The sequence below is a fragment of the Rhopilema esculentum genome, chromosome 13, assembly GCF_057945365.1.
Source record: "Rhopilema esculentum isolate cy_ngs chromosome 13, ASM5794536v1, whole genome shotgun sequence".
Taxonomy (NCBI): Eukaryota; Metazoa; Cnidaria; class Scyphozoa; order Rhizostomeae; family Rhizostomatidae; genus Rhopilema; species Rhopilema esculentum.
The window spans coordinates 9,723,542-9,750,277 of NC_142827.1; the positions used below are offsets into that span (position 1 = coordinate 9,723,542).

Below are 26,736 nucleotides of genomic sequence, written 5' to 3' on the forward strand. Positions count from 1 at the left end.
AATATAATATAATATAATATAATATAATATAATATAATATAATATAATATAATATAATATAATATAATATAATATAATATAATATAATATAATATAATATAATATAATATAATATAATATAATATAATATAATATAATATAATATAATATAATATAATATAATATAATATAATATAATATAATATAATATAATATAATATAATATAATATAATATAATATAATATAATATAATATAATATAATATAATATAATATAATATAATATAATATAATATAATATAATATAATATAATATAATATAAATTAGAGAGCAAGGATTTGAGATGTCTGCTTGCAAGTAACGGCTCTCATGGCAAACATTAGAAAATGATGGCTCAATATTTATTCATTTTTGGCACATGGTGCTGACCCTTTTTCCAACAACTCTACAAGTTCAGCTATTGAAAAAATCCAGACACTTGCAAAGGATAAAGCGTAAAACAGGGAGAAATGATCAGAAATTCATCAGAAGCCACAGCCAATGACGTGAGTGTGACCGGCTGCTAATGAAGGACACCGCTAGCAGTATACATATGAAAAAGCACCGAGGGTTCTTTCATTAAACGACAACACGACCAGATTGTCAGTCCAGTCTTATTTTTAAAGAGAGAAATTCTCATTATGAATTAATGAAAGAGTAACGTTGTGATTTGGACCATGTACTTTTTAGACATGAATTTTAAACGCGTCAGCATTTAAGGTTTTTCTTGTCTTTTATTGCGGGCTCCATTGAACACTCGATTAACTGTTACTCAAATAAGAAATGTTTGTATATTCCTTTCAACTGAAATGGGACTCACTTGAATCACGTAGATTACTATTCGAACTGAAATATGTTCATAAAATGTTTACAAATCAAGTTGCTTTGGACCCTAACGTTTTCTTTTCCCCTGCAACTTGTTCAATGACAAGGAACTCTAACTCATTCAATCGGTTTTCATTTTTTTATTCAATCGTTTCTGTATGGAATAGCCTGCCAGACAGTATTGTGATGCAGGCAAATTCGGATACCTTTTACAACCTATGTCGAAATCACCTCAGTAAATTTTAATGTTGTAGTTGACTGGGCAGACATTTGTATGACCCAAAAGGGTTGTTAAATGTAAATGTAATGATGATGATGATGATGAAGGATGCAGCTAGTTAACATGATTATTAAGAACGTAGCTGCCATAGTGAAGCACGAAGACTAATATATTAGCACCAGAATTGATTTGCTTCTACATTGAAACATAGATCTATTAGACCAAATTTGCTTGTTACCAGTCTCTTTGCTGATGGTTTATTAGTTTGTCCATTTACATGTTATTGGCCAACACCTGCATACACACTGATTACATTTACAAATGTTCTCCTATTCCAACGGACAGCAGGTGGCAGTTGAATTGCTTGACGCCTACGATCAATGCACAATAAATTTCTATCGTACAAATGTACGCAATCGCCGCTTTGGTAAAGGTTGTTCGGAATCTTTCCGTACGGTGTTCTGCAATACGCAGGTTTTTTGAAAGTGAATGACAAATATTGCATATGCTAACGCTGTCTGGGAATTTAACAGAACTGTGGAGGATCACAGAACATTGCGAAGTAGATTTGTGCTGTTCAAGAAATCTTCTGAATAATACATCAGTTGAGACTAAACCAATTTTCAGTGCCATAGCTCAATTCGCGATACTTGTCGGCTGAAATCAACGATGTTACGAATCGTACCGTTTTTGAAAGAATCATAAACAGGTCGTTATTGTTAAAGATTTTGTCAGCCCGCTACTCGAAGCTAAAGTTGTGCATTCACTAAACTAAGAAAGTGAGGTGGAGAGAGCTCATTATAAAGTCATCAACGTAAAACTACTGTTCAAACAAAAATCGCCGTATTTAGAAGGCGGTCGAAGGCTAGTCATTGCTATAAGTCTCAAGCTTTGTGGCTAAAAATTATTGTATTTACTCATAGCTGAAATTTCAACAATCGAAACTGTTGCCGTAAATACCTAGGCAACTTTATTGGGAGGTAATCTTCGAAAGATTGTGAAGTATTTCACGGTGTTTGGTTTGATAACATTTGTGGTTATTGCATTAAAGTTTGAGGCAAATCAGAGAAATATTTACGGAATTATCAAATCACCATGGATACACATGTAGGCGGAACATATCATAGCAAACACAGACCCAGTGAAGAAACAGATGCCACAAGAAAGGGGAGTCAAGTGTATTCTGGGAATCAAATTCATTATTACGACACCGAAAAACGTGCAAGTACAGCCGATGAAAAGGAGCGAACTAGCACGACTCGTAAACATTCTAAATTTCCATCACTCTCGAGAATTGGAAGGTCAAACACGTTCTCGTTTGGTAGGAAGAAGGAAAAGGAAAGTGACAGCAAAATGGCGGACAGAAGCAACAGAATTGTTGAGAAAAATTCCAGTCGTTGTTCACAAGAAAGTAAAAATAAGGAAACTAAAGGATCAAAGATTAAATCGCAGGATTGTTCAGGGTATAACGATGTGTCGTATAGCCATGACGCGAGACAAAAGTATACGCAAGGCAAAGCAAAATCGCATGATGATAGATATGCAAGCCATGAAACTCGGAAAGGAAGTTCTAGGCGTGGTGAGGTGACGCGAAGTCGAAGTTACGATGTTCGATGTAGCGTAGAAGGAAAGGAAAACAAATCGTCTTCTAAAGATTATTCAATGTCCCCGTCGCATGGCAAGCACAGTTCGGGAAAGGATCGTAAAAATCCACGCCGAAAGGACTGCAAAAGAAAAGAGGCTCCAATAGACAGAGGTTTTGATTATGACAATATTCCCTTATGGTTGAGAAACCCACCCAAAATTTTGATTCAAGACTTTTCATCAGATTACATAGATGAGACGACCTTTGACGAAGAGTACTTCGATTTAGTCCAATGGGCTTTTCGAATTCTCGAGCAACAGTGCAATTATCTGATCTACCCTCCGTTTTCGGACTTAGCGTTCGAGGATGATGAGCCCACTCTGTTGGGTGCCGTGTCTAATCAGCCAAACGAGCCTCTGAAAATGATAACAAACGAAACTGCTCGAGTAGGAAGCACACTCGATTATATTTTGCATCCGATTTCAACAGGTGCAGCAAACGTTTTGCAAACAGGAGCTAAATTTGCAAACTTCACTTCACGAGTATTTCGTGGAATCAATTTCGACTCGCTGATAAAAAAGCGAGGTGAAGAAGAAATCGGAAAGAAAAAAGAATGAGTTTATTTTTTTGATTTTGCATTGACCCCATTAAGAAAACGCTTTCTTCAGATGTCTTGCATCATTTCAATTTGCTTTGTTGCTTTGCATCAGATTTTTACAATGCATGTATGTTGCTGAAGGTTTGTGTATGGAGTTTGCTGACGTAGGGAGTTTTGAAAGCTATACTGGAAGTGAGGCTGGTGCACTCGTCTTAGTGGAGTTTCATATCTGTAATAAGCTATTTCAATTATAGTTTTTCAAATAAAGCTGTAAAGAAATGAATTTTATGGCTTTCTAAATTTGATTCTGTTGTCGTGCTTAACGTTACCGAATTGAGATGGTTCTTTGGCCTTGTTCTGAACAATCTGTTTGAATCTTAGGCCTTGCTCATCCCGCAATTATCTCACAAATGTTTTTATCTGGTGTAATTTTTGCTGTACGGTTCAATATCAGCAATTCAATTCAACATCTGTTCGATAAAGCCTGACATTGGTAAGGCAGCTGAAAGTCCTGACCACCGTTATCGCTAACTGTGCTAAAGATAAAATATTTGCGTGTGTCATGCCATGCTGATCCCCTTAAGCTCAGCCTAAGCTGGTTTGGTCAATACATCGATTATTTCAAAGTTGATTGAAAAATACCCAGAGTTCCTTCGTTTGCAGACGAACAAAGAATAAGTGCTAATTCTTAATATCTTTAGAGAAAAAAGCATCCGAATTCTTTCTGACTGCCCTCAGGATTCCGAGGCCCTTTCGGAAAAAACGGGAGGACCCTTTTAATCGACCAAAATTTTGAGTTTTGTAATTTGGGAGCAAGCATCTTGGAAACCCTCCGGCTGACTCTGTTGCTGCCCCCCCCCCCCCCCCTTGGAAATCAAAAAAAATTATTCTATTGAAAACAGCTGTTGATCTATTGATATTAAGCAATCATTGTGTAACTGTTGATAAATATATGAACAAATCCAAGCATTAAGGGTTTACAGTCACAAAATAGAGCCAGAATTTTGTGAGACTCTCTGCATCAAGTGGAGCCATAGCCCTACAACAATCAATAGAGAGAACATATTTTTAAAATGTTCTGTACAATTTGTGACATAATATTGAATAACGTTGTGACAAAGTATTCTTAAAGCAACTGAAGAGAAAAGATGCCAAATGATCATTCAAAATAACAATTCCTGCCAGAATAGTTAAATCGAGAAATGCTCCTGTACAATATATGCAAAGATATGCAAAAAGATATGCAAAGGATAAACAAACTGGTTATGATTCTAAAGTTCTTTCGATCAGCAAATCTGTGAGTCTAAAATCTACGTTCCAAATAAACAAGTTATAGAAAATATCCACAGTGTTCTTGAAACTTTTTAGAATTCATCCAATTTAATTCTATACAAACGTTTGCGATCAGATCAATATAAAAAAATCTACTGCCTGAGCCTTAATTCCTATAGCTACATAACCTAAAAAGTCTTTCTAACATAAACCAGAGGGGCTAGTTTTGGAAAAAATATTTAAAGACAGAGCTCGAGCTCTCAGTAAGTAGTTATTTTGTTCCTCAACATAGATCCAAAAATGCACTTTTATGTAAAGAACAGGAGGGCTCTAAGTTGGAAAAGCAACTTTCATGTTAGATCATGAGGCATTTGTTAAACTATATTTTGTTGCCATGCCCCGGGAAGTATGCCAGGAAATAGCTCATTTTTAAGATGGCTTCACAAATTTGATTTACAAATATTAGTTAGAAAGGGGTGGTAGAAATTTTTGAATTAAAGAAAATCAACTGCACAATATTTGTGAATCACTCTTTAGGTCTACAAGCATAAATAATGGACGTTATAAGCCAGGTTTAAGCCCCCTAATGGCATTTTCAGAATTGTTTATAAACCAATGCAAGTATAATCTTGCTTTTACCGTTTTGCATGTTTAGCCCCCAAGCCTTGTTAACCTCTCCAATCTGTAATTTTCAATTTAAATTTGGGCTCTCTAGAAATGATGCATAAATGTAAAAAATGATGTATAATGCCTATTTTGTGTTCTAAAGGCTCTGGTAAAGTAAGAACATAAGATCTCATTATGTTATATCTTGACCAAGAAGCTTAGTAATTCTTTGCCTTGAAGGTCTCCCCAGAACATTTATCCAAAACTTTCCAAAGCATTTGTTGGTCATGGCTTGCTGCACTTGACATCACATTAAAAAATTATACTTTTTTGGATAAATATAATGATGAAAATTATAATGGATGAATAATGCAAATCTTTTTTTGGAAAATCTTGTTTGACTTTCTATAGATAAATTTTAAATTTAAAAAATTCAATTTTTTATATATCGGAGACCTCTCAAAGCTGTTGCTGGGAAACTTTTGTTTTCTAGAGAATGCTTCTACGAAGCATTGAAAGCAAAAAGAATTTTCTTGACAAAACGCTGTCTATCCTTCGATTGTCTCTGTTATAGGGGGGAAGGTGTATGTTTATTTGATATAAATATCTCATTAATTGACACTTTAAATTAAATTTTGCGATAGGGTTATGAACACCTGATCTGCAAGAGATTATGGCAAAGTACGATTTTTGTCAAATCAACAGAGCACCTTGTGAAAGCTACTTTGCAGGGCTTAACAGATTAGAACACATTAATTGTCTTTATCCACAGACTGACACAGAAAAAACTAAACATCATTTGTTATGCAAATTCTATATTCATCTGTAACAAGGGAGCAAACAGAAGGTTAAATTGTGACAACAGCACGATATGCAGCAATTTTCTTAAATGAACATAAACGTATTTTAATGGTTTGCCTGCATGAATTTTGCCCTGAAGTTTAGTCAAGCTTACTTAATCTAGTTTAAATAATTGTCATAATCTATTTCACAAAGCTCTTTAAGGCTTCCAAGCATTAATCCACCAAGTTGTTTTCAAAATCTAAAGTAATTAAAAGCTTTTGCGCTCGTCATTGTGCCTTGTAAAATATCTGATCTCAAACTTTCAGCACTTTACTACATTTTTAAAACTATATTGTCATTTAGCATAATCGATTCATAATCACGTTGAGCAGATGCCACAGCCAGAGACGGAAATACCGGGGGTATAGGGTGTGACATCCCCCCAATGTTTTTGTTGTCGTCGGGAAAACATGCTTCCATTCGATAAAAAGAATTTTTGGTAGTGAGTAGTAACTAAATTATGCAGAAATGTTGCATTATTCATCTTCTTGTCTCCTTTTGCAAAAAATTTAAAAGGCGTTTCAATCAGTTTCCAGTCACATGAAGGGTGTGGCACCAAATCCAATTAAATCTAGCAACCTTCTATCCTTGCTTCTTAAATCCGTTCCTGGAAACGATGTTTCTTAAATTTTACCGACTGACAACCCTTTGTGGTTTCTGTTTAAATTCTCTGCAATGTCTACCTTGTTACAATAGACCGAATCTGGATGTAAGCTGCACAAAATTAAGCTGCATTTCAAATAAGCCTTTTCTTTCATTATGTACATAAAGAGGGTATGAATTAAACCACACCGAAACCACAAAGAACTAAGAAACGAAAACATTGTTTCAGATGAGAAGACTGAATGATAAAATACGAATCTTGTATCGTGAAAAGTTGCCTTTCTGTTTCCTATTTTTGCAAAGTTGCTAATTATTCCACATTTAATCAAGCCTAGTTCTTACCTGTGTGGCTTAATTACTTAAGGGGTCTATTTTCATGCAACACAGTAGTATGTATTTGAACGAGGCAAAGGAACCCTCTTTTATCTCCAGTGGGATATCATACTAGAATCTCTTCTGCATTGTGGGTTTTTGCGCTAGAGACAAAATTGCAAGCTGGCGACAAATACTATATTCCAAATATCTGCCGAACTGCTGACGAAGGATGTTCCAAGCTGTACAGGCACGACGCCACGTGGGGTCTGAAGCCTCCCCCCCCCACTTTTTCAAAGATAAAATATTTCTGACCAGCTTTTTGTAAAAAGAGCTTAAAATAAGAACAAACTGAGTTTTTCTTATTTATTTAGATAGGTATATTTCTATTATTTGTCTATTATTTGCATAAATTCAGTAGATAACTTTCTATACCATTGCAATGTCTGTATTTTGAATGCGTAAACATGGCCTACAGAAAATACTCGAGACAAAGAAGATGCACATTTCTGTTCAGGAAGTAAAATTATCCTAATCAAAACAACAGCTTCTTGTCACTTCGATGTGCACTATGGACCAATGGACTAAAAGTCAATAATCATTGCTTTTCTGAAAATTGTATTTTTTCAACGGCATAGTAATTTGTTAAATTTTAGTCTGGGAGATGCATTTTTAGCCATTCTAGAAGGCTGAATTTCAAAAACTTTCTTCTGCGGCGGATGCAGATTCATTTTCAGCCCCCAGGCTCAATTTCGTGCGCCCGTCCCTGTGTTAGCAGAAAAACATTACATTAGAAATAAACAATTCAGGTGGGGGTTATAAGAGTATACAGGACAACTGTTAAGAAAATATGTCGCGGATATCGGAGATCCAGCAATTGCTTCTCAACAGAACTACGGAATTCTCCTCACTTGACGCGGATTTTCTCGAAAATATTACATTCAATACGAAATCAGGGCCGGCGAAATCGGAGGGGCCGGAGGGGGCTATGATCCCCTACTTTTCTGCAAAGCTAAAAAAAATTTTAGGCAAAAGTGGAAATAGATGTAGTATATGATTCTGTAAGTAACTTTGCCTAGTATTCTCTTAAATGTGTCTTTAGCTTTATCTTGGTTGCTATGTCTTTACCATAGAAGACATACATTTGTTAACGAAAACTTTCTCAGAAACATTACATAAAGAGAGGAAGCAGCTGTTGAAGGAAAAGAAACAGCTGGAAAGAACTTTTTTGAGGATATGAGAAATATAGCAAGGGCAAATTTGTTCTTAAAAAGTATCATCAAGAAAACTTCAGAGTTTGATCGTTTGGATAATCCATTCCTACTAAGAAAGAGAAAATATCGACGCAATTATAAATTCTATTTAAACTCATTTTGACAAGCCCAGTTTGAAGGTTTTTCAAATTTTAGTTAAAGCACTTAATTTCCAAAAAAGTTAAGATCAGATGTTACAAAGTTATATCTTAACTGTACAAAATTGCTTAACTTTTTATTTTTAGTTGATAGTTCTTCTGTTGATATTTCAACGTTAATGTTTTTTACTAATCCGTGTGCCATTTATTTTTCTTCCCCATCTTATTTCGGGTACTTTTAAAATCTGAAAAAAGGTTTCATCACAAGCTATATGTTCTAAAACTTTGCAAAACTTTCCTATTTCAAGTCAACATCACAATAGACGCGACTATGCGACACCTTCAGCCAAAATTCATTTTAGATACAATTTTTGGCCATCCCCAAGACACCATAATTCTAAATTTTCTTGCTGCCAACCATGGTGGCGGCCTTTCCTAAGCCCTTTCAAGACTTTGATATTTTGGCCCCTCCACTTTCAAATACGTTTCGCCGGCCTTGGAAATACATGGAAAACACGGAACTTCAGCTAGAATCGCAGATGAACCCCACATTATTATCATTCATTTACTACGATCAGTTATGGGGAGAGAGTGTCAATGAGTTATTGAATTAAAGGGACATCATCAAGTTTGATGACTAACCGCCCCCCCCCCCCAAAAAATCCAATATGAATCCCGCCAAATCCTCGTATTCAGGTTTCTTTCAAGTTTTTCTGATAACGAGGTTAAAATATTATTATCCACCATTTAGAATTATTTTTAAGCTGAAGCAGAAAAGCTGATCAGTTTGGGAGCAGGGAAACATTTCGATATGGACTTCTTGTTTTAGAATGGAAAAGTCAAGAATGCAGCAGTCTAAAAATCGTGCGAAAAGTCGAGGTTCGTTCTTAATCTATTATATAAAAACGCTTGACTCTGTCAAGGCTCGTCAAGGCATGTATGCACATCGTTGTTGTTGTTGTATCGACATAAGCTTAGCCCAAGAAATATTAGCTCAGACAAAACTGACAACATTGCAAGTCCCCAAAATTGTAGAGCATCCTCCTTCTTTCAAAGTATTGATTGCCAACAAAATATATTCCCAGACACTCTCGAGATTGTTTTGTTCAGTTTTTTAATTTTTTAGTTATTCGATGAAATTTACCTGGTTAGCTGAGCTACTCATCGAGTATCATTCAATTTTGAAATATTCTCATAAACTGTGTAGCCCACTTTCTGTTTGCACTTTAAGAAATTTGACCCCTTTTGCACGCTGCACTGCAATTAAAGAGCCTAGTCTGATGCTCCCGAGATCTCATTGAAAAGGGGAACTGCACTTATCAGTTTGGGATAGCATGAAGTTTCTTTTAGACTGGTGGTAGCCCTAAGATACTTTAGTCTTGAGTGTTGGTAGCCCTAAAATACTTTACAGCCAAACATCAAAATTTGTGAAATAGAAAAAACTCCTTGAGCCTTTTGGCATATGCTATTTTGCAATATGTAATTTCTTTGAAGAAATCAATACAGCCTGAGTTCAAAGTCAGTGCACCAGCCAGGAGGATGATATACACATTTTGAACCCTTTGTAAAAGCTATTTACTTATCCTGTTCCTATGTTCCGCACAGAGATTTTAATTTGTCCTTTTGATTCAAAACATAGTTTCATATTTTTATAGTTTCACACTAAATCTCTTTCTTTAACCCTACAAAGGATGCCACAAAACTGCTGCAAGCATTAAATGTTCTTCATAAATGATAGCATTTTAATGATAATTTTTTAATTGATGATGTTAGGGAAAGGCCTGGGAGTCCATAGCAAAACCCTATAATAAGGGGGAAAGGGTTTTGAAAAGAGGACAAAAGAAGAAGCTTGTTTGTTTTAGCTTTGAGTACAGGTTATAAGGGGAAAATGGTATGGCATTCCAAAGTTTACATGACAATAGTAACAACAATAAAGAATGAGAAAATTGCTTGACATCAAGAAAAAACAGAGCAGAATGGAAAGTTATGCACTTTTGAACAATAAACAATATTTTAAGTGTGCCAGAAGCTCTTCAATAAAATTCCAGGGCAGGAAATAAGGTTGAGTTCTCTTCATGGTGTTGATTTCCCCCATTAATGTATCATAGAAAATTACAGATTGAGGAATGAGTTATTTTTTCTCACAGGGAATCTTGGTCGTAGCTTAAGTCAGTGGTTAGAAAATATTTTTGAATAAAGGCTTCACTTGTAAAAAGTTGCTGATAACATCTCAAATTCGGTTTTGTATAAATGTCTTTTGCTTGTTTGTAGCAACATTAATTGTGAATTCATTTAATTTCTTTGAGAATTTTTAATTTCAAAATTAGGCATGGTACATGAATAAGTGTGGACAGTGCTCAACATTCTCATTGCAGACCATATTTAACAGTCTGGGATTATGGCTGTACCTTAGCAAGGAAAGTCCCTAAGGGATGCAAACTTTCCAGGTCAGAATGTGTGGAGACAAAGTTATTATGTGTGAAGTAAGCAAAAGGGGAAATTATGAATGCATGGAGATGTTGTGTCACATCCCAATTTGTATTAACCTGTCTGTGCAAAACGTTTTCACATTTTTACATTTGATGCAAGCTACAGGGGAAATGAAAGAAAAATCATTTCATTTAAACAACTTTATATGTTTATATTTTAAATGATATCACATGTTTATCTTTTCCAGGGCTTCCACCACCTGGGGATTTTATTGCTCTTGGTAAGTGATTAAGCAATTTTCAGGAGCTTTGAAAATTTCCACATGTAATAGGGCATTTTTTAATAAAGATCAGGACAATTAAAGTGATAAATTAAAGAATAGATCATTGAGGAGCTTGGAACTTTGAGAGATTTTTTAGATTTGAGAGATCATAGAGAGATTTTTGGATAACATATTGAATGCTTTTCAAAACTTAAATATCCATTAAAAGTGAAGATTTAGAGAGAGAAGAGGTTCTCCTGGGAAAATTGTAGGACTGTAAGTATGAATAAGGCCTGGGGCTTATTTTGCAAAAAGAAATTTAGAGAGGAGCTTTTTTGAAGCAATTCCTCATTCCATTGAGGCTGAGGCAATTCCTCATTCCATGGGATTTTTGGGTTGAGGGGTATTCAAAGGTGGGGGTATATTAATGGACTGACAGCATTTGTTTTTGCTTCTACCTAGCATGTGGAGATTTTTAGAACATCAAGAAATCATGCTTATCAAGCAGTCTTGTTTCTTCCTCTTGATGCAGCCTCTTGATCACTACACCTGGAATTACTCAAGCTGATGACTCTATCTCAAATCAGGCTGTTAGTTAATTGATGCCCAATGCCATTTTGTCTTTTTCAAGATATTTTAAATTCCGTAGTGACAATTCATTCCCCACCAAGAACTGATTTTTCTTTGTAATTACTCTTTTGGAAAAAGACTAAAATTTCTATATTTCAGGCTCAAAGTCTAGAGCATCAACCTCAGAGCTAGATTCAAAAGCAATGCCACCATTGTCAAGAAAGCCAGCTCAAGTATCAACAAGTGTTGTTTCATCCTCTCAAGCAACGATAGCTTTGAAAGAGAAACGAAAAGATCTACCTGCAACACTTTCTCTCCATGCTCCAACTTTGCAAAAGCAAGGGAAATTACCAACTGGGCTGTTTTCACCTTCATCTGGTAAAAACAGAAGCTCGCCACAAGGACACAGAATTTTGGAAAATGATTCCCCCATCCCTCCAGTTGTTTTGCTTGAAGGTAGATCTAAACAAAGTTTTTCAAATTGTAAAGAAATTGTGTTAATCAGTCCCTTTCATTTTGCACAATGACCGCCTTGGCCCTTGCTGATGCTCTTGCAGAAATCTCTCATGCCTTTTTCTGACCATGTCTTGCTTCTTGTACAACCATGTCTTGCTTCCAAGAAGCACATTAAAATATATAAACACAGATAAGACCTGTTTATTTGTTTTGTACATCACAATACTTTGTTTACAGAGTAAAGACAATCAAGAAATCAGATATCCTAAGATTAGTAAATAGTTGGTCTGCCTGTGCCTTTTTTGTCAGAAAGGTTCACAGCCACTCAATCTTGTGTATATTCCCAGAATTCTCTTTTGTCAATTTTGATCTGAATTCCCAAAAACCTTTTTAGTCTCTTCTGTATAACTGCCAATTATGTTTTCCCCAAATTGAACTAATTTTTTAAGCTGAACTTATCCCCGAATTTTGATTAAAATATGAAATTGACAATTTTCAAATTTTAGTGCTCAAATAAAAGGGCTTATTGTTAAAAATGTTTTTGAATACTTTCATGGTTGTCCACACAATGCTGATTTTTAATTTGTTCATAATCATCTGGAATTTTAAGTTCTGACATACTTTTACATCACAGCAAATCCAGTTGATTTGGAATACTTAGTTATGGAAGCTGCAGCAATGGGCCAGATTGAGCAAGTTGAAGGCTATCTTTGTGGTGCATTGAAGTCACTGAAAATCAACAGGTTAAAGCCAGACCCAATGCTTTACCTCACAATAATTGGACTGGCCAAGACAAGACCTGAAATTTTTCTGTCAAGGGGAGTAACAGAGGTATCTATTTTCTATCAGTCACATGTATTGTTAAAGATTTATTTTAAGGCTATGGCAATTCAAGTTTCTACTTTTGCTTAGTGTGAAGTCTTGTTTCTTAAATGTCATATTTAAATCTATTTATGCAATTCGTTTCAGCACCTGCTTATGTTTCTGAAACGTGAAACCAGCTCATCTGCAGTGAAGCCAAAGCCGAACCCACTTTTAACTTCTATGGCATGTAACATATTGACAAGTGCCTATCAAAATGAAGATCCTTGGCCCCAGTCTTTCATCAAGGTAATTGCCAATTTTGTCCTTTTCTCCAAAGCCAGAGTAGCTACCATAATCTTCAAAAAAGCTTAGAAAAGATTGTATTTTTGCGTTTTTCAATGCAACAAATTTATTTCTGAAATATCTCACTTGTGGGGCGTTGCTCAATGCGTTTTTTTCAAATATATTTTATTGATATGCAGTAAAATCGCAATTAACAGACACATTCAAATAACTGAGCATGCCAAATTATTGACTCCTTAAAACATTGGACAACAAACAACAAACAATCTTCTAAAGTTTTTTTCTGTGGCTGAAAGCTAATACAGGTGGCCTCCATACAACTCTGGTTCCACTATACTGCCAACTGTTAAGATTTCTCCTTTTTCAATTCCCAGAAATGTCCTTAGTGATCATGCAGGTATTCATTCTTTTTAGGTATTCGTCGAGGACGCTTTAGGTGACAGATCTTGGGTCGATAATGAACATTGCAAAGGATTTGTAGATAACATTTTGGCATCCTTTGGCACAGTGTTGCCTTCAAAACCAGCAAGCAACGATCAGCCTAAGAAAGAAGCTCATGCCATGGGTATAGGTAAATAATTGACAATTGAGCTAATTCTAGTTGATTTAGAGCTAATTCTGTCTTATTTTTACTATTTCGTAGCTGTGTTCTCGAATTCAGGCGTTTTTAGGGCATTGCTAGAAATTTTCATTCTAAATCTTTGGCCACTGACAGCGACCCAATTATGTCACATATCTTCCTTTATTTCTAGATAATCTTACAAATTGTAGAAGTAATTTTATTAAAAGCCAGACCACTTAAACATCCATAAACATATTTGTTTGGTAATTTTGTCAATAAACACCCTTTCGCACTTTAATGCTAAAATGTCTGCAGTCATGAAGGGACCATCTTCTAAAAGACAATAAAACTTATTGGAGCAAGACTTTGAAAAGGAACAATTGAATTTTTATGAATCATCTGATATGAGCTTATTTGTCACAGGAAGCGTAATTATGCCAAGACCATCAGACGAAGAGAAGATTTTAGAGGAGTTTGGTATAACTGTTACTGCCGATGAGCCATTTAGCGTGATGCCAAGGTTTGGAATTCCGCTTTTCAAAAGGCTTAATAATAATAATAATCTACCATATTTATACAGGATAGTCTTTCAGTAAAGATAATACTGCTATCACTAAGGGTCCTGTAAAAATAAAAGTTTGTAAAGTAAAAGGTTCAAAATTATCCAGTCTTTTTAAAGTTCAGTGGATGGAACTCACTAAAGAAGCAATCTTTATTTCAAAAGACGATTTCGATTTCGAGTCGAGACTGGATCGAGGCTTTTTGACCTCGAAATCGTCTTTTGAAATAGAGATTGCTTCTTTGGTGAGTTCCATCCACTGAACTTTAAAAAAGACTGGATCGAGCTTCCTATTGTCTTGAAACAAAGAAGTTTGAAGTCCGTTCAATTTCAAAAGGAAGAGGGCTCTAAACAATAACGGGAAGCCATTCCTCAAGACCAATACTTCAACGATATGGATACGCAAGAGCTGCAATGCTGTGTGTATGATTGCTGAAAAAGAACAAGGCCAGAGCAGCTGATAACATTGCTAGGGGTGACAGGGCATCGCATGGGCTGTTCTGGAGCGCTCTTCTCGGATGACGACACTCTGACGGTCACACTAGAAGCTCGATCCAGTCTTTTTTATAGATCAGTGGTTCCATCACACAGAAGCCCATTCCGTTCGAGGCTACAATATATCTCATGCGCAGTTGAGACTTGTGCTCGCTGTTCAAAGTTAAACAACGAGTGGACTCTGTGCATCCGATCCATTTGATCTGCTTTTATAAAAGTGGCACCTGGGAATATAACCTGGTTCAATTTGATTGAAAATGCGCTTCAGAGCTACCTCAAACAAATTTTCCATCTTTTTCTTTCAGTCCCTTATTCTGACTTTTTATAATCTGAGGAGTGACAGACAAAAAAACTTTGAGTTGTATTTTGTGAAATGGTTGCTATTTCAATGCCATTTTCAAAAAAACCTATGCTCGCAAAGATGGCAAGGATGATCAAGTAAAAAAGTTTTGCTCTTATATGCACCATGATATAGTTTATGGCCTAGTTATGTATGCTTTATGCCTTTTCTTTCGCTTTCCAACTTTTCAAAACAAGGCTAAACAGCAAGGTACTTCAATACTAGTTGAGCAGATGATGTTCTTACATCGAGATGAATTTGATGAAATCGCACACGTGTAGATAAGAACGTGTTTAATGTGGTTGTAATCTATGTTCACTACCTTTATTGTCCAGCTGCTAGCACAGTAAAATCATAACGAAATGAACAGGGCGAATTACGCAAAATGATAACATTGGAATGCCGCGTAATTCAGGATTAAGGCCACTTCTCTGTTAAGTATTTGCTTTTGACGTGAACTTCAGTAGCTGAAGCTCGCTATGTGCAGAGTGATTCTTGGTGACGGCAGATACAGGCGTTCACCTCACAAGCAACGCCATTAATTTAAAGATGTTTATAATAGGCAAAATTTACTTCATAAGTTTAGTCTGTTTTAATATTTTATTGAGATAAGCGATTTTATAGAATTTTCGTATACGAAAAATAATTACTGTGGTAATGTTTTTACGTCAGCCATTTAATCTGCTTTCAAGTACGAAATCGGTAGATTCTGTACTAACGAGCTGTACTACGGAAGTGAACCTAAAGGTAATCGACAGAAAACAGATACTTAAATGGCTTAAGTTGTTCGCCAAAAAAATATTGGCCAATCAATAAGTGTTTGAGTGATTTTGCGCTCACTGATTGGCCAAATATGTCTCAAGCTTGTTGATTGACAGATGTCTTAAGCCTGTCTGTAGTTTCTGTCTCAAGTCTGTAGTTTCTGTCTCAAGTCTGTAGTTTCTGTCGATTGCCTTTAAAAACGGTTTATATCTTGTTTATCTTAGAGCCGTTAGTTTTTTAAAGGTGGTTCTAGATTTGTTCATGTACTTTGATTGTAGAATAAAAGTAGGAGAAATGTCTTCCATAGATACTCTTCGCCAACAATGGAGACTGCGGTGCAATATTATATCCAAGATGTTGTGAAGGAGCAACTGAACAAGCGGCAGATGATAGATGGTGTTTCCCGAAATATGTTGCGCTTTCTAACCTCGGTTTGCGGTTACCCCGAAGTGAGGCTGGTTGCTTCGCAGAAAATCGAAGCTTGGCTGCAGAATCCAAAGGTATTAGGAATTGATTCTGTTTGCAAGTAGACGCCCCAAATTAAAAATTTCTCCTGCAAAGTCTCTGAGTGGTTTGTTGCGAAGATTTGCCACTTTCATCTGTCGAAACTTACACAACATTGAAGCCTTTGAAGAAATAATCTGGCTATTGATAAATTCTTGATTAGGAGATGCAGATCAAATTCAAATTATACATTGAATACCTTTCACAGCCGATCCTTTGTTTTGTCTGTGGTACCATGGATTTCTGTCTTTTGTGCTCATCCGTATTCCTTTCTGACTTCGGTCTTGGATTAAGGCCGGGTTACACGATCACTTTTTACCATCACTTTTTTCGAAATTGGACCAACATGCTGTATTTCATTAAACTGCATTTATTTTTCTGTAATGTGCTGCTCTTCGATTTACTCCAAATCATTATTCATATTCGTTTTCTGCTAATAATTATGTTTCTGAGCACAATTCACGTCTTTTTCTTCTTTTCTCGATACTCTAGGCCGTTCTCTTCTCATCAAAACATTATGTGACGTAAGAATTTGTCGTAAGAAAATTTCCAATGACAGAGGATTAACAACTGATAAGCGCATTAAATTCCGCAGCGAATATGGACAATTTTAGTATGTTACACGATCACTTTTCAGCATGTTGGTCCAATATCGAAAAAAGTGATGGTAAAATGTGATCGTGTAACCCGGCCTTTAGAAGCTAAGGTACAGAATTATTAAGCTTTTTCACAACCCAGGTTTTCAAAACCAAAAATTATTCGGTAGTGTTTAAAACCTGACCTTACCATGAATGTTTTTTTTAAGTGATATACCTCCAAGTGCTGTTTCCAAGCAGGTCTACATTCCAAGTCTTTAGTTAAGAACGGCGCTGATAGGTGTAGCAAATGAAATATCTTGGCTTAAGTTTTAGCTTTGCTATGGAATTGACTAAAGACTTTTATTTCACATTTATTCATCTGTACTTGCAGCTAACCCGCCCATCTCAAGAACTACTGATGTCGGTTGCAATGAACTGCAATACGCATACAAGGGAAGATATTGAGGTTATTGGGAACCTCATCAAAATGAGGCTGAAGACGAAGCCGATGGCCAATCACTACATTTCTTGCATCAAGTAAGCAGTAAAACCTAGTTATGATAGTATAGAAAAGTGAAGTTATCTTGTGATCAGAGAACGCTAATATTCTAAATTACCTGAAAGAATGATGGTTGAATATTGACTGAATGTGTCCAAGTACAGGTTGGTCATCAGTCTTTGGTATTATTGGTGGTATTAAACCATTGGTATTATTTGAATGAGTGTTTCTTATTTTGTTTTGGTAAAGCAACGATGTAATCACAGAATTATACCTTATTTCTTTGAAAAGTTGGTTTTCAATGTTCCTTGCCCGCCTATTCTCTCTTTCCCCGAGCAATTCATCTCCTCTCAACTAAAATTAAGGCTTGCAGAGGGCACGAAATAACGAAAACATAGCATTCTGAAGCACTTTTCGTCCGACACCCTTCAGAGTAAAAACGTTGGATAAGGACTAGAAGTAAGCAGAAAGTTTGTATCCATGTGTCGGTCGAAAGTAACGTAGGAGGAAGAAAGACACACTTTTTTCGTTATTTTGTTTTTTTACCAATCAGAATTGAGGCCTTTTTCGTTACCTGTACCCCCTTACACTATTCAGATTCCCTTTGTATCCTTTTGCGACTTTACTAATATCTCCTTCCAAACACCTCAGTTTCTTAGCCCTCATCACAGTCACCTTAGAACCGTTTTCACCACTGATGTCTTTGTTTTTCATTTTCCATTATGTTTATCATTTATAGAGAGCTTGTCAACCAGCACCCAGACAATTTGGGGACAACTCTGAAGCATGTCATCTACAATGAGCTCAGCCAACAACGAAACCCAAACAATATGTCAATTTTGCAAGTCATATTTCAGATTGAGCCTGAAAATGCTGCTAAGGTGAATTGTTTGGTTAAATACAATTAGTTTTAAGGTAATAACAGTTCAACCAACTAAAACCTAATTTAATACAAGTGAATGGAATCATATTTGCCTGTATAACTTTTTGTGCCTGTTTACTATGCAGACTTCATCGCTATGATAACAATAAAGAAATTAAGAAAATATGTACTTTCCTTCAATTTTTAGCTTCAGTTTTTAAATGATATCCCTTATTAACCTCCTTTTATGCTTTTCTATTTCAGTACTTGGCGTTGGTTTTTCAAGATCTCCTTGCCAACAGGTAACGCTTACATTTGCCCCTTTCCAGCCATTCATTGCCCTCGCATCTCGTTCGAAACAGTGCCAGTATTGCTTTGGTCACTTCTATTTAACTTAGATTTGATGGCCAACCAGCGATGGCGTCAAAATTCTTTTGAAAGTCCCCTCAAGTTTCCAATCAAAGTTTTTTATACTCCAAAGACAAAGTGTGATAAATAATTTGCTTGCTTAAACTCTAGTAAGATTTTTATTCTTTTCTTCTTTTTCTATGCAATTTTACTTTCACCTTTTGAATGGAGCTCGGAAAAATGGAAACTAAGGATACTAACGTACTCCTCAGAGTAGAAACCTCGAATGATGGATGTTCTTAAAATTTTAAACCTTAAAAGTTAAGCAAAAAGGAAGTATACCACGGTTGACACTAGTTTTTGGTACCAGAGGTTTATTTGGGTACTTTCACATTCATTTTCTTTCAGCTCTTTCCCTTTTCTATATTACTTGAATCCGTTCTTACCATTTTTGAGCCCAGTGTTGCTCACCTGTTGACACCACATTTTCAATTTTAGAGAAGACTATATCAAGGCATTAAAGGCACTGTTCAGAGAGGTCGTTAGAGTGTTACGGTTCGAGATCAATTTTGTCGCATTTTGCCGAGGACTCATGCAAGAACGCAACGATTCTTTCTTCGCTGATCTTGATCAACCTCTCAAGGTAACAAACTGCAGTTTCATGGTTATATATTTTTTCGAAATATTTATGGCTAGACATCTTCGTTTTTTATCTTCGTTTTTCTATTTTATACTCTGAATAATGATAATAATAATAATTTTTAAAAATCAGATGTTGGCAAAGACCTTATCTGTAAAACCGAACAACCTTGCTTTTTTATTGCGAAAGGAATTTATATGCAGTTATATGCTTTTTAACGTCTGAAAATGCTACACTTAGTATAACTCATTTTCGCAACAAGATCCAGATTTATTTATCCCCTCATCCTGGGATAACAAATTGGTACAGAGATTAAAACACGAGAAAGTATTTCGTCAGGTTCAAAATGATTTCTCCGTAATCCTTGACGATTTTATTTTTATCTAAGGAGAATAGTTTTACTTCTGAAAATCTTATTATTACAAAAATGGATAAGACGTTTCTCCACTAAAAGCTGCTATTTATATTTAACACACTTAAAATTTAAATAATTCAACGGAAGATAAACAACTGTATATATACACAATGCCTTTAAAATTTTTGTTTTTAATTTTTGAGTTAAGCGTTAAACATGTGTAGATAAGACTCGTGTTGATCAGTTGATGTGAAGCTTGTTTGATGTTTGGGACTTCATTATGAATTAAATATTCTTAGCCCTCATCATACGATATTTGCCTTGATGTTTGCTTGTCAAACAACATAATAATCTTAGTTGAGAGCAATTTTTTTTCCAAAATACGTTTCGAGTGCTTTGAAATATTTGTGATAAGAACCTATCTAGAATTTTCTCGCAGGCTATTTATTTCGCAACTTGTTTGAAGGCCTTCCCTTTCATTTTGACCAGAGTAAAATGCAAGAATATTTTTCATAGCAAACTTTTTACCAGCAGTCTGAAGTTTCGTAGAAAAAAATCGTTTTTTAAATAGGTGTGTTTTTAAGGAGTTTAAAAGGTCTTAACTTTGAGGATTGCACTTTTTAAGTTTGTTTGTTCTTTCTACAGGATCGAATCTTTTCGTCACTTGTTTCCTTAATATGCATGGCAATGTTGGTTAGTGTTTCACCTGCTGTGAAGGAGATCGCGGTTGCTATGGGTAGAGGAGAAAAGAGAGGTTTCTTCACATAATTCCTTGCTATTTTTGTTATTTTTTGTATTGCTTTATTTCGCATCTCAAAAGGTCAGGAATATCACACATTAATTTACACGATTGAACTAACATCTTCATATTTGGTATTTTCAATGTTCGTTGGCAGGAAATATGGCCATTTAAAAAATATATAAATGTTAAGTTTCCAACTATGTCGAAATCCTCTATATGTTTTTGCCATGGTTTGAAAGCTAGATTGGATCATTTCATTCTTCGTAGATTTATCAGTTTTGCAAGAATTTCAGACGCAAATATCCCTGATACAAAGAGACGCTGTTTGGTGGTTTCATACAAAAGTTCTTCAGATGTTCACTCCTTCTGAAAAAGATTTCATATCTTGGTATAATCATTAGGGATGAAAGCATTCCACAGTTATTTCACTTTGCAGACATCTATAACCCTTGCCAAAACCTCTTGAAAAAGGCAAATACAGTGATCTTTCTAACTCTCCGTACCACCCAACTGAAACAGTGTTGATTATCGAGTTTGCTTTTGTATTTGATAGCAGCACAACTTGGCACATCAAAAGCCATGTCCAAAAAGCATGAATACAAATATATCTAACATTGTTTTGGGGGAAGGTGACTCCGTGCAATGTTTAGAGAATTTTTAAGTGTTTTAGCAAACATTCTAGAGTATTTCACTGAATATGTAGTTTGTTACTTATCACTGTTTTGGGAACTTCCTAAACTAAGTTTTTGTTTACTAACAATGTCATCAAGCCTTTTGGTTCACAATAGTAATCAATATTTAATGGTTGTGGGTAGGTATTTAAAGCACTCTCACGAAAGATCGCAGAATAATTCGAAAATATTTTGATATTTTCTAACATTATTTAGACTAAGAGCTACAGAGATTGATATTACCCTCATTAGCCAATTAATAATCCGCAAAACATGCCGACATAATCGTTGCTAATTAGAACATAAACTACATGGTTGTTTTAAATTTCGTCTCTCAAAATCATTTGTTTATATTTTTTTCTTCCGCTGTTTGCTTTGCTTCTTTTTTTGTTTTCTTTACGTTTCATTGCAATATGCAGAGAACCTGACAGATGGCCTATTTGCAAAATTCTTTTAGAACTAGAACATATTTACTTTGCCCAAGCTGTAGTTTGACTTTGTTGTGGTTGAACTGCACAAAGCCCGGCTAAAACAGAATTGTGGTAACTATTTATTGTTAATGATCTTGATTTGGACTCAAATCTGCTTTTGGAGCGAATAAACGTCCTCTTAAAGGATTATCTGAACATGGTTTTTAACATGGAGTTTATGCAATAATTCTGTATCTGATACCCGCTCTCTTAATCTCTTAACAACTATATACGTACTCTAGAGTCGGAAATAAACTAGCCTGCGCGCAGTCTTTTGTTGCTGCTGTTGCTGTTGCTGAACGAGGAATGTAATTTATATTTCCCGTATGTCCAGCAAAAAGACTGCGCGCAGGCTAGAAATAAACTCCCGCCCTGTTTATATTTCCCGAACTTTCTTAACTTCACAGAAGATTATTTCTGACCCCTGAGTTTATGCAGACAGGATTATCATATAGATTTATAACTGTGTTGCAAGTCTAAAGTTTACACTAATATTATCTTTCTAGTTTGAACAAAGTCTTGTTTCTTGAGGGTAACGAATGCTATCAAAGCAAGGATTCATGGCCGTCAGAAAACGAAGTTCTGTACGTATTATTCCCTGTTGTATCATATTGAAGCTGCCAGTTAACCGAATCACGTTAAGAATTTCAAACTGGGCTTTTAATTAAGTCAATGATAATGGAATTCTACCTCCTATCTTCTTCTGTCCTTTTTGTTACACTCCGTACAGAAGTGTTGTCGATTACTCCAGAATTGAATAGTTAAGCCATTTGCAAAAGGAAGTCGTGAATTTCTTTAGCAAGAACTCTGTTCGAAGGCTATTTGGTATCATGTTATATGCAATATATAAACAGTGCTCATAATTCAATTCAGTGTTGTCAATCAATTCAATATGTATTCGCACTTTTTGACGATTCTTTTTTCTAGAGGCTAATAGATTATGGCGATTGATAGGTTTTTGTCATTCCCTCAAAATATATCCAAAAAGAACTGTTATACTTGAAGCAATCTCACTCATTATTGCTTATAATCTTCCCAGCAATTTCAATATTCATCATTATGTAACTTTGTACCATTTCTACGTTAGATTTTTACTTCCACTGGTAAAAGATGTCCCTTTAACTGAAGATGCTTTGCTGTGGTTGTTGTTGCTTGGCTTGTCTGAAGATTATCCTATGAACTGTGCTGACACAATTGATATAGTCGAGAGGCTTGTCCAGCGATCTGCAGTTTTAAGAACAGGTCAGGTTGCCCACGTGTTTTTACTACAAAGGCACTCACTACCTTTTTGTATGTTGTTAGCATAGTAAGTAGGTCACCACTGCTTGTATACCAGATACCAGACAGCAAAAATTCCCGACAAGACCTACTTAAGAATAAGATGCTTTACTTTTAGCCCAGGGTCCTAATGCTTTGAATGAAACAAGGTAGATATATGTGATATGGTCAAGAAGTACTAATCCAAAGATCCCAACCCTAATCAAAATTTCACTTAGGGTGAGGAGATTAGCCAGCTCTTTGCAATTCCAGGTACAGGAATCACGGGGTATGGTTACATCTAGGGAAAGGACAAGACACTGCTTAATACGCTCAGTTTCTCAGTGCTATAAAAACTACCTTCGGAGCTAGGTAGAAGCAAATACTTAAAAAAAGTAGGCAAAATGAAGTTGCAACTTGAGTCTCCTCCAAGCACTACCACTTGCTTGAGCCGGTTTTTTCTACAATCAAAGCAATTTTCAGCTTTTCGTGATTGGCTTATGCAAATACAAAATCATGGATAGAAAAACGTGGGTTCATTTTTAGTCGATCATGGCGATGTTTTTAGAAGGTTTCCTAATTTTTATTTGGAAGAGAATGTATGAAAGACTTTCCAAGATGGAAATTTTTGTCAGCAATTTTTTCCTGTCTTTTTCTATCGAAATGGAAGGCTGTTTGACTTTAATTTTTAGGAAGTTACATTTATTTATCTATGCAAGATGTCAAAACTTTGTTGTTTGCTAAATTTGATAGCTTCTCATTAAGAGCGGACACTTGAAAGTTCTTTGCGTTTTTGACTTCCAGTCGTGTGAAACGCAAACTCACTGTCGCTGCTATCCAATGCCATCTATTTATTCAACGAAATTTCAGGCTTCCTGATCTGCAATATCAGTTTTCTATTTATGTTAACAAGCATACCTGATATAATCATTTTCACTTTAACCGATTCAATATTCAACAATTTTTTACTTTGATATGGTTAATTGTCATGTTTGTTCGATTTATTCATAGCCCTTATCGCAAATCTTTTTCGTTGATGATATGCTACACCTGATGGAAAATTGCTGTAATTATAAGGCCACTACATGCTACAAAGAAATCTGCGAGTCTTATCTAAGTTCAGGTTAAATTTGAAATTTATTCTTTTTTGTATTCAGGGCTACAAGGGCTTGATATTGAAAGACAAACTGTGATGGAAATGGTGCTGTCACTCTGTGTTTATTCTCATCCAAAGGAAATTTCGTTGCCTCAAGGGTAAGACTTTTTTTACGGTCTATAATAAGCTGCGCGGCCAGTGGTGGGGGAGGGGAGGGTTTGGGAGAGAGAATGAGAGCTCTTGCTCATCAATATTTCAACTGCGCCCCTTGGTCAATTCCTTTCGGATAACAGGTTATCATTCAATCAGCTCCGAATTAAATGCCTTTGGCTCAAACATTAATCCTGATAGAATTAAACGTAAAGGGTAAGACTTGTACAGAATGGGTTTTTACAATGTGCATGGCCCAGGGTGGGAGGAGGGATGGCTGGTGGTCTAGTAAAAAGCTCTTAACATTTAATCTGCACTTCCCAATCAATTCCTACCGGACAACCGATTAGCAATCAATAATTTTTGTGGTAAATGCCGTTAGCTTATCAAAATATCCTGATCGAGTTAGAACCCCAAGGCTTAAAGGTTTTGAAAATTTTATGCTTAAATTTATCAAAATTTTCTTGTCCACGTTATGTATTGCTCATAAAGAGCAAAGTCCAGTTTTAAGGGTGAAATTGTAAATTAATAACTATTTGTTTTAGATTTACTTCTTGCTTGCACGGTTCCAGCCTAAAGTTCAAGTGATTTGACTTCTAACCAGAAGCTTTTTTACCTGCTAGAAAAGCGCAGCAACTCTGTACTGTTTTGGTTCCCTTCTGTACCTCTGCGGGGTAAACTCTCTATCCCTTTAACTTTTTTGAGGAGCGGAAATAAAGATTAACCTGGTCATTTGTGTCCTGTTGTGTTGGAATCAAGGCCAGATTTTTCATTTCAGTGTCAAATACTTGTCAAACTAGGCAAAATGTTTTACAAAATAGGTGTTTTCTTTCTTGAGTTCTTTTGTCCAGTTGCCATCAGTTGCGGCTGAGCTCCCAGGCCACCACAGAGCTCGCAAAAGGCACTTATGTTAAATACAACTTCCCTTGGATTAGATTTATCCAAGCAATGCTTAAGTTGCATCTTCAGTTCTTTCTGTACCTCACAAAGCTTTAAGATTGCGTATGACGTCCTTTTAACTACAAAGGATTTTTCGTCATATTACCAAACCATTAATTGATGGTATCATTATTTGCATTCACATCGCATTGTAATTTTGTCTCTTGTATTTGTTTTTAATGTACGCTGTTTCCTTGATAAACCTATTTCCAGTACTTTTGTTCCTTTTTTTAGATATCAGCCACCCCAGCTTGCCATAAGCAATCTCTACTGGAAAGGATGGACGATTCTGCTTATTATTGCCGCTTGTAACCCTGTGACTATTGGTAAGCCAGTTTTAATTGAGAATTTCGTATCTTGTATTCCACGTTTCCAAGTTAACCTTGGTCGTTAATTTGGTCTAAGCCGAACTTGGAAGCATAATTCATTTCTGAACATGTTTCTTCTCCTGACTGGTGCGCTTGATGCCAGTTTTTATTTGGTTGTGGACACCATGCCCTGTCCCCTCTCCCGAGTTTAAAGGGATCCCAGAATGTCAGGGTATGCTTTAACGCTTTGCTTTCACTGTACTTGCTATCTCCTAATGAAACTATTTTTTTCAAAGAGTATATCTCATTTTGTTTGTGACGCCCTGGCGATTTTAATTTTTATACAGAAACCTGATGTGTCCGTTATTTACTCTGATAAAACCCCACATGGCGGGCGAAAAATTCTTCAAATTAACTTTGTTCTTTAATTTTGGTTTTTCCAATTGAATATATTCATTTTTGGATTGCTCCTTGTCACTGTGCATTTTCCCTGCCTGTTGCCTATAGTGGTTATTGCTATTAATAATCTTCATAACATGACGTCAACATTATCCCCTACTCAGGTTTCTGTCCCGGACCCCAGTCTGTCACTTGGCCTGGTTAATACACCGGTTCCTTCAAAAATATGTGCTGTCAATAGGATTATTTTCTACGAGTAATGACCCAGATGAAATAAACCTGGTCGACCAATCTTTGTGTGTGAATCTTCGCTGAAGAATTACATTTTGTAATCTAAAAAGTGAATCAAGAATCTTAATTGAGGGAATATTTATGAATTCTGTTTGATAACATTGATTATTGATGGCTGTTATCCGTTTGATGTTTTTGTTGATTATTATCTGTATTGACTTGGTATTTATTGATTATTATTAAAAGCACTCAAGGTCAGCTTTGGCTATCCTTCTGCAAATCTTTTAATTTAAAAGCGTTTCAAGAAAGCCGTGTCTTAACAGCTGTGCGGTAGAGTTGTCTGTACGACAATATTCATATTTTCAAAAATACTTGTGTCCCATTTGTAATTCAAGAATACTTCTATTGTGTAGTGAATATATAGAGAGTCCAGTCCTATTAGTATTTTAGCCTCCATAGCATGGTGAATATTTCAGTATACAAAAAGGCAAAGTGAATTTACCTTAATGAAACGAATTATACAAGTAAGGGTTCCTTGGATAGGCGTGGTCTCTGACGTCATAAGCGACCCTCCGCATCATAACAAGGCCTAAAAAAGCCATTGATCGTTTATTCATGGGTATTTATTCCTGTTTTAGGTTTGGCTGTATGGCAGTCTTATCCGACAGCAAGATGCATGGTCGAAATGATCATCACTCGGTTGGTAGATTATCTTCTGCGACGAATGAGTAGCTTTATTTTAATCTTGGTACAATCTTTCCCTTGAAGCGCCCCCTGTAGCTAAAACCCGGATTTTGAAATTGCCTTTTTTCGAACACCCAAACATATTTCCCTTAAAAATATATTGGTTGTAAAGTTTACCACCATAACTACATTAAAGGAATCATTAGAAATCTGCTCATGATATTGA

At 35.7% G+C, this 26,736-nt stretch overlaps 1 protein-coding gene across 1 annotated transcript in view; it reads left to right on the top strand.

Moving 5' to 3' along the window:
* The first annotated feature begins 8,957 nt into the window (after positions 1–8,957).
* LOC135691777 (integrator complex subunit 1) overlaps positions 8,958–26,736 on the top strand; it is a 44,510-nt gene continuing 26,731 nt past the window's right edge. Inside the window, exons 1-19 of the mRNA XM_089112219.1 lie at positions 8,958–9,113; positions 10,912–10,944; positions 11,656–11,952; positions 12,587–12,783; positions 12,922–13,062; positions 13,474–13,630; positions 14,045–14,141; positions 16,085–16,277; positions 17,251–17,396; positions 18,098–18,239; positions 18,485–18,522; positions 19,067–19,211; positions 20,209–20,317; positions 20,573–20,693; positions 21,953–22,030; positions 22,534–22,688; positions 23,861–23,957; positions 25,123–25,214; positions 26,465–26,525. Coding sequence (XP_088968345.1) covers positions 9,065–9,113; positions 10,912–10,944; positions 11,656–11,952; positions 12,587–12,783; positions 12,922–13,062; positions 13,474–13,630; positions 14,045–14,141; positions 16,085–16,277; positions 17,251–17,396; positions 18,098–18,239; positions 18,485–18,522; positions 19,067–19,211; positions 20,209–20,317; positions 20,573–20,693; positions 21,953–22,030; positions 22,534–22,688; positions 23,861–23,957; positions 25,123–25,214; positions 26,465–26,525 — 2,348 coding nt within the window. The 5' untranslated portion in view covers positions 8,958–9,064. The remainder of the gene's footprint in view (positions 9,114–10,911; positions 10,945–11,655; positions 11,953–12,586; positions 12,784–12,921; positions 13,063–13,473; positions 13,631–14,044; positions 14,142–16,084; positions 16,278–17,250; positions 17,397–18,097; positions 18,240–18,484; positions 18,523–19,066; positions 19,212–20,208; positions 20,318–20,572; positions 20,694–21,952; positions 22,031–22,533; positions 22,689–23,860; positions 23,958–25,122; positions 25,215–26,464; positions 26,526–26,736) is intronic.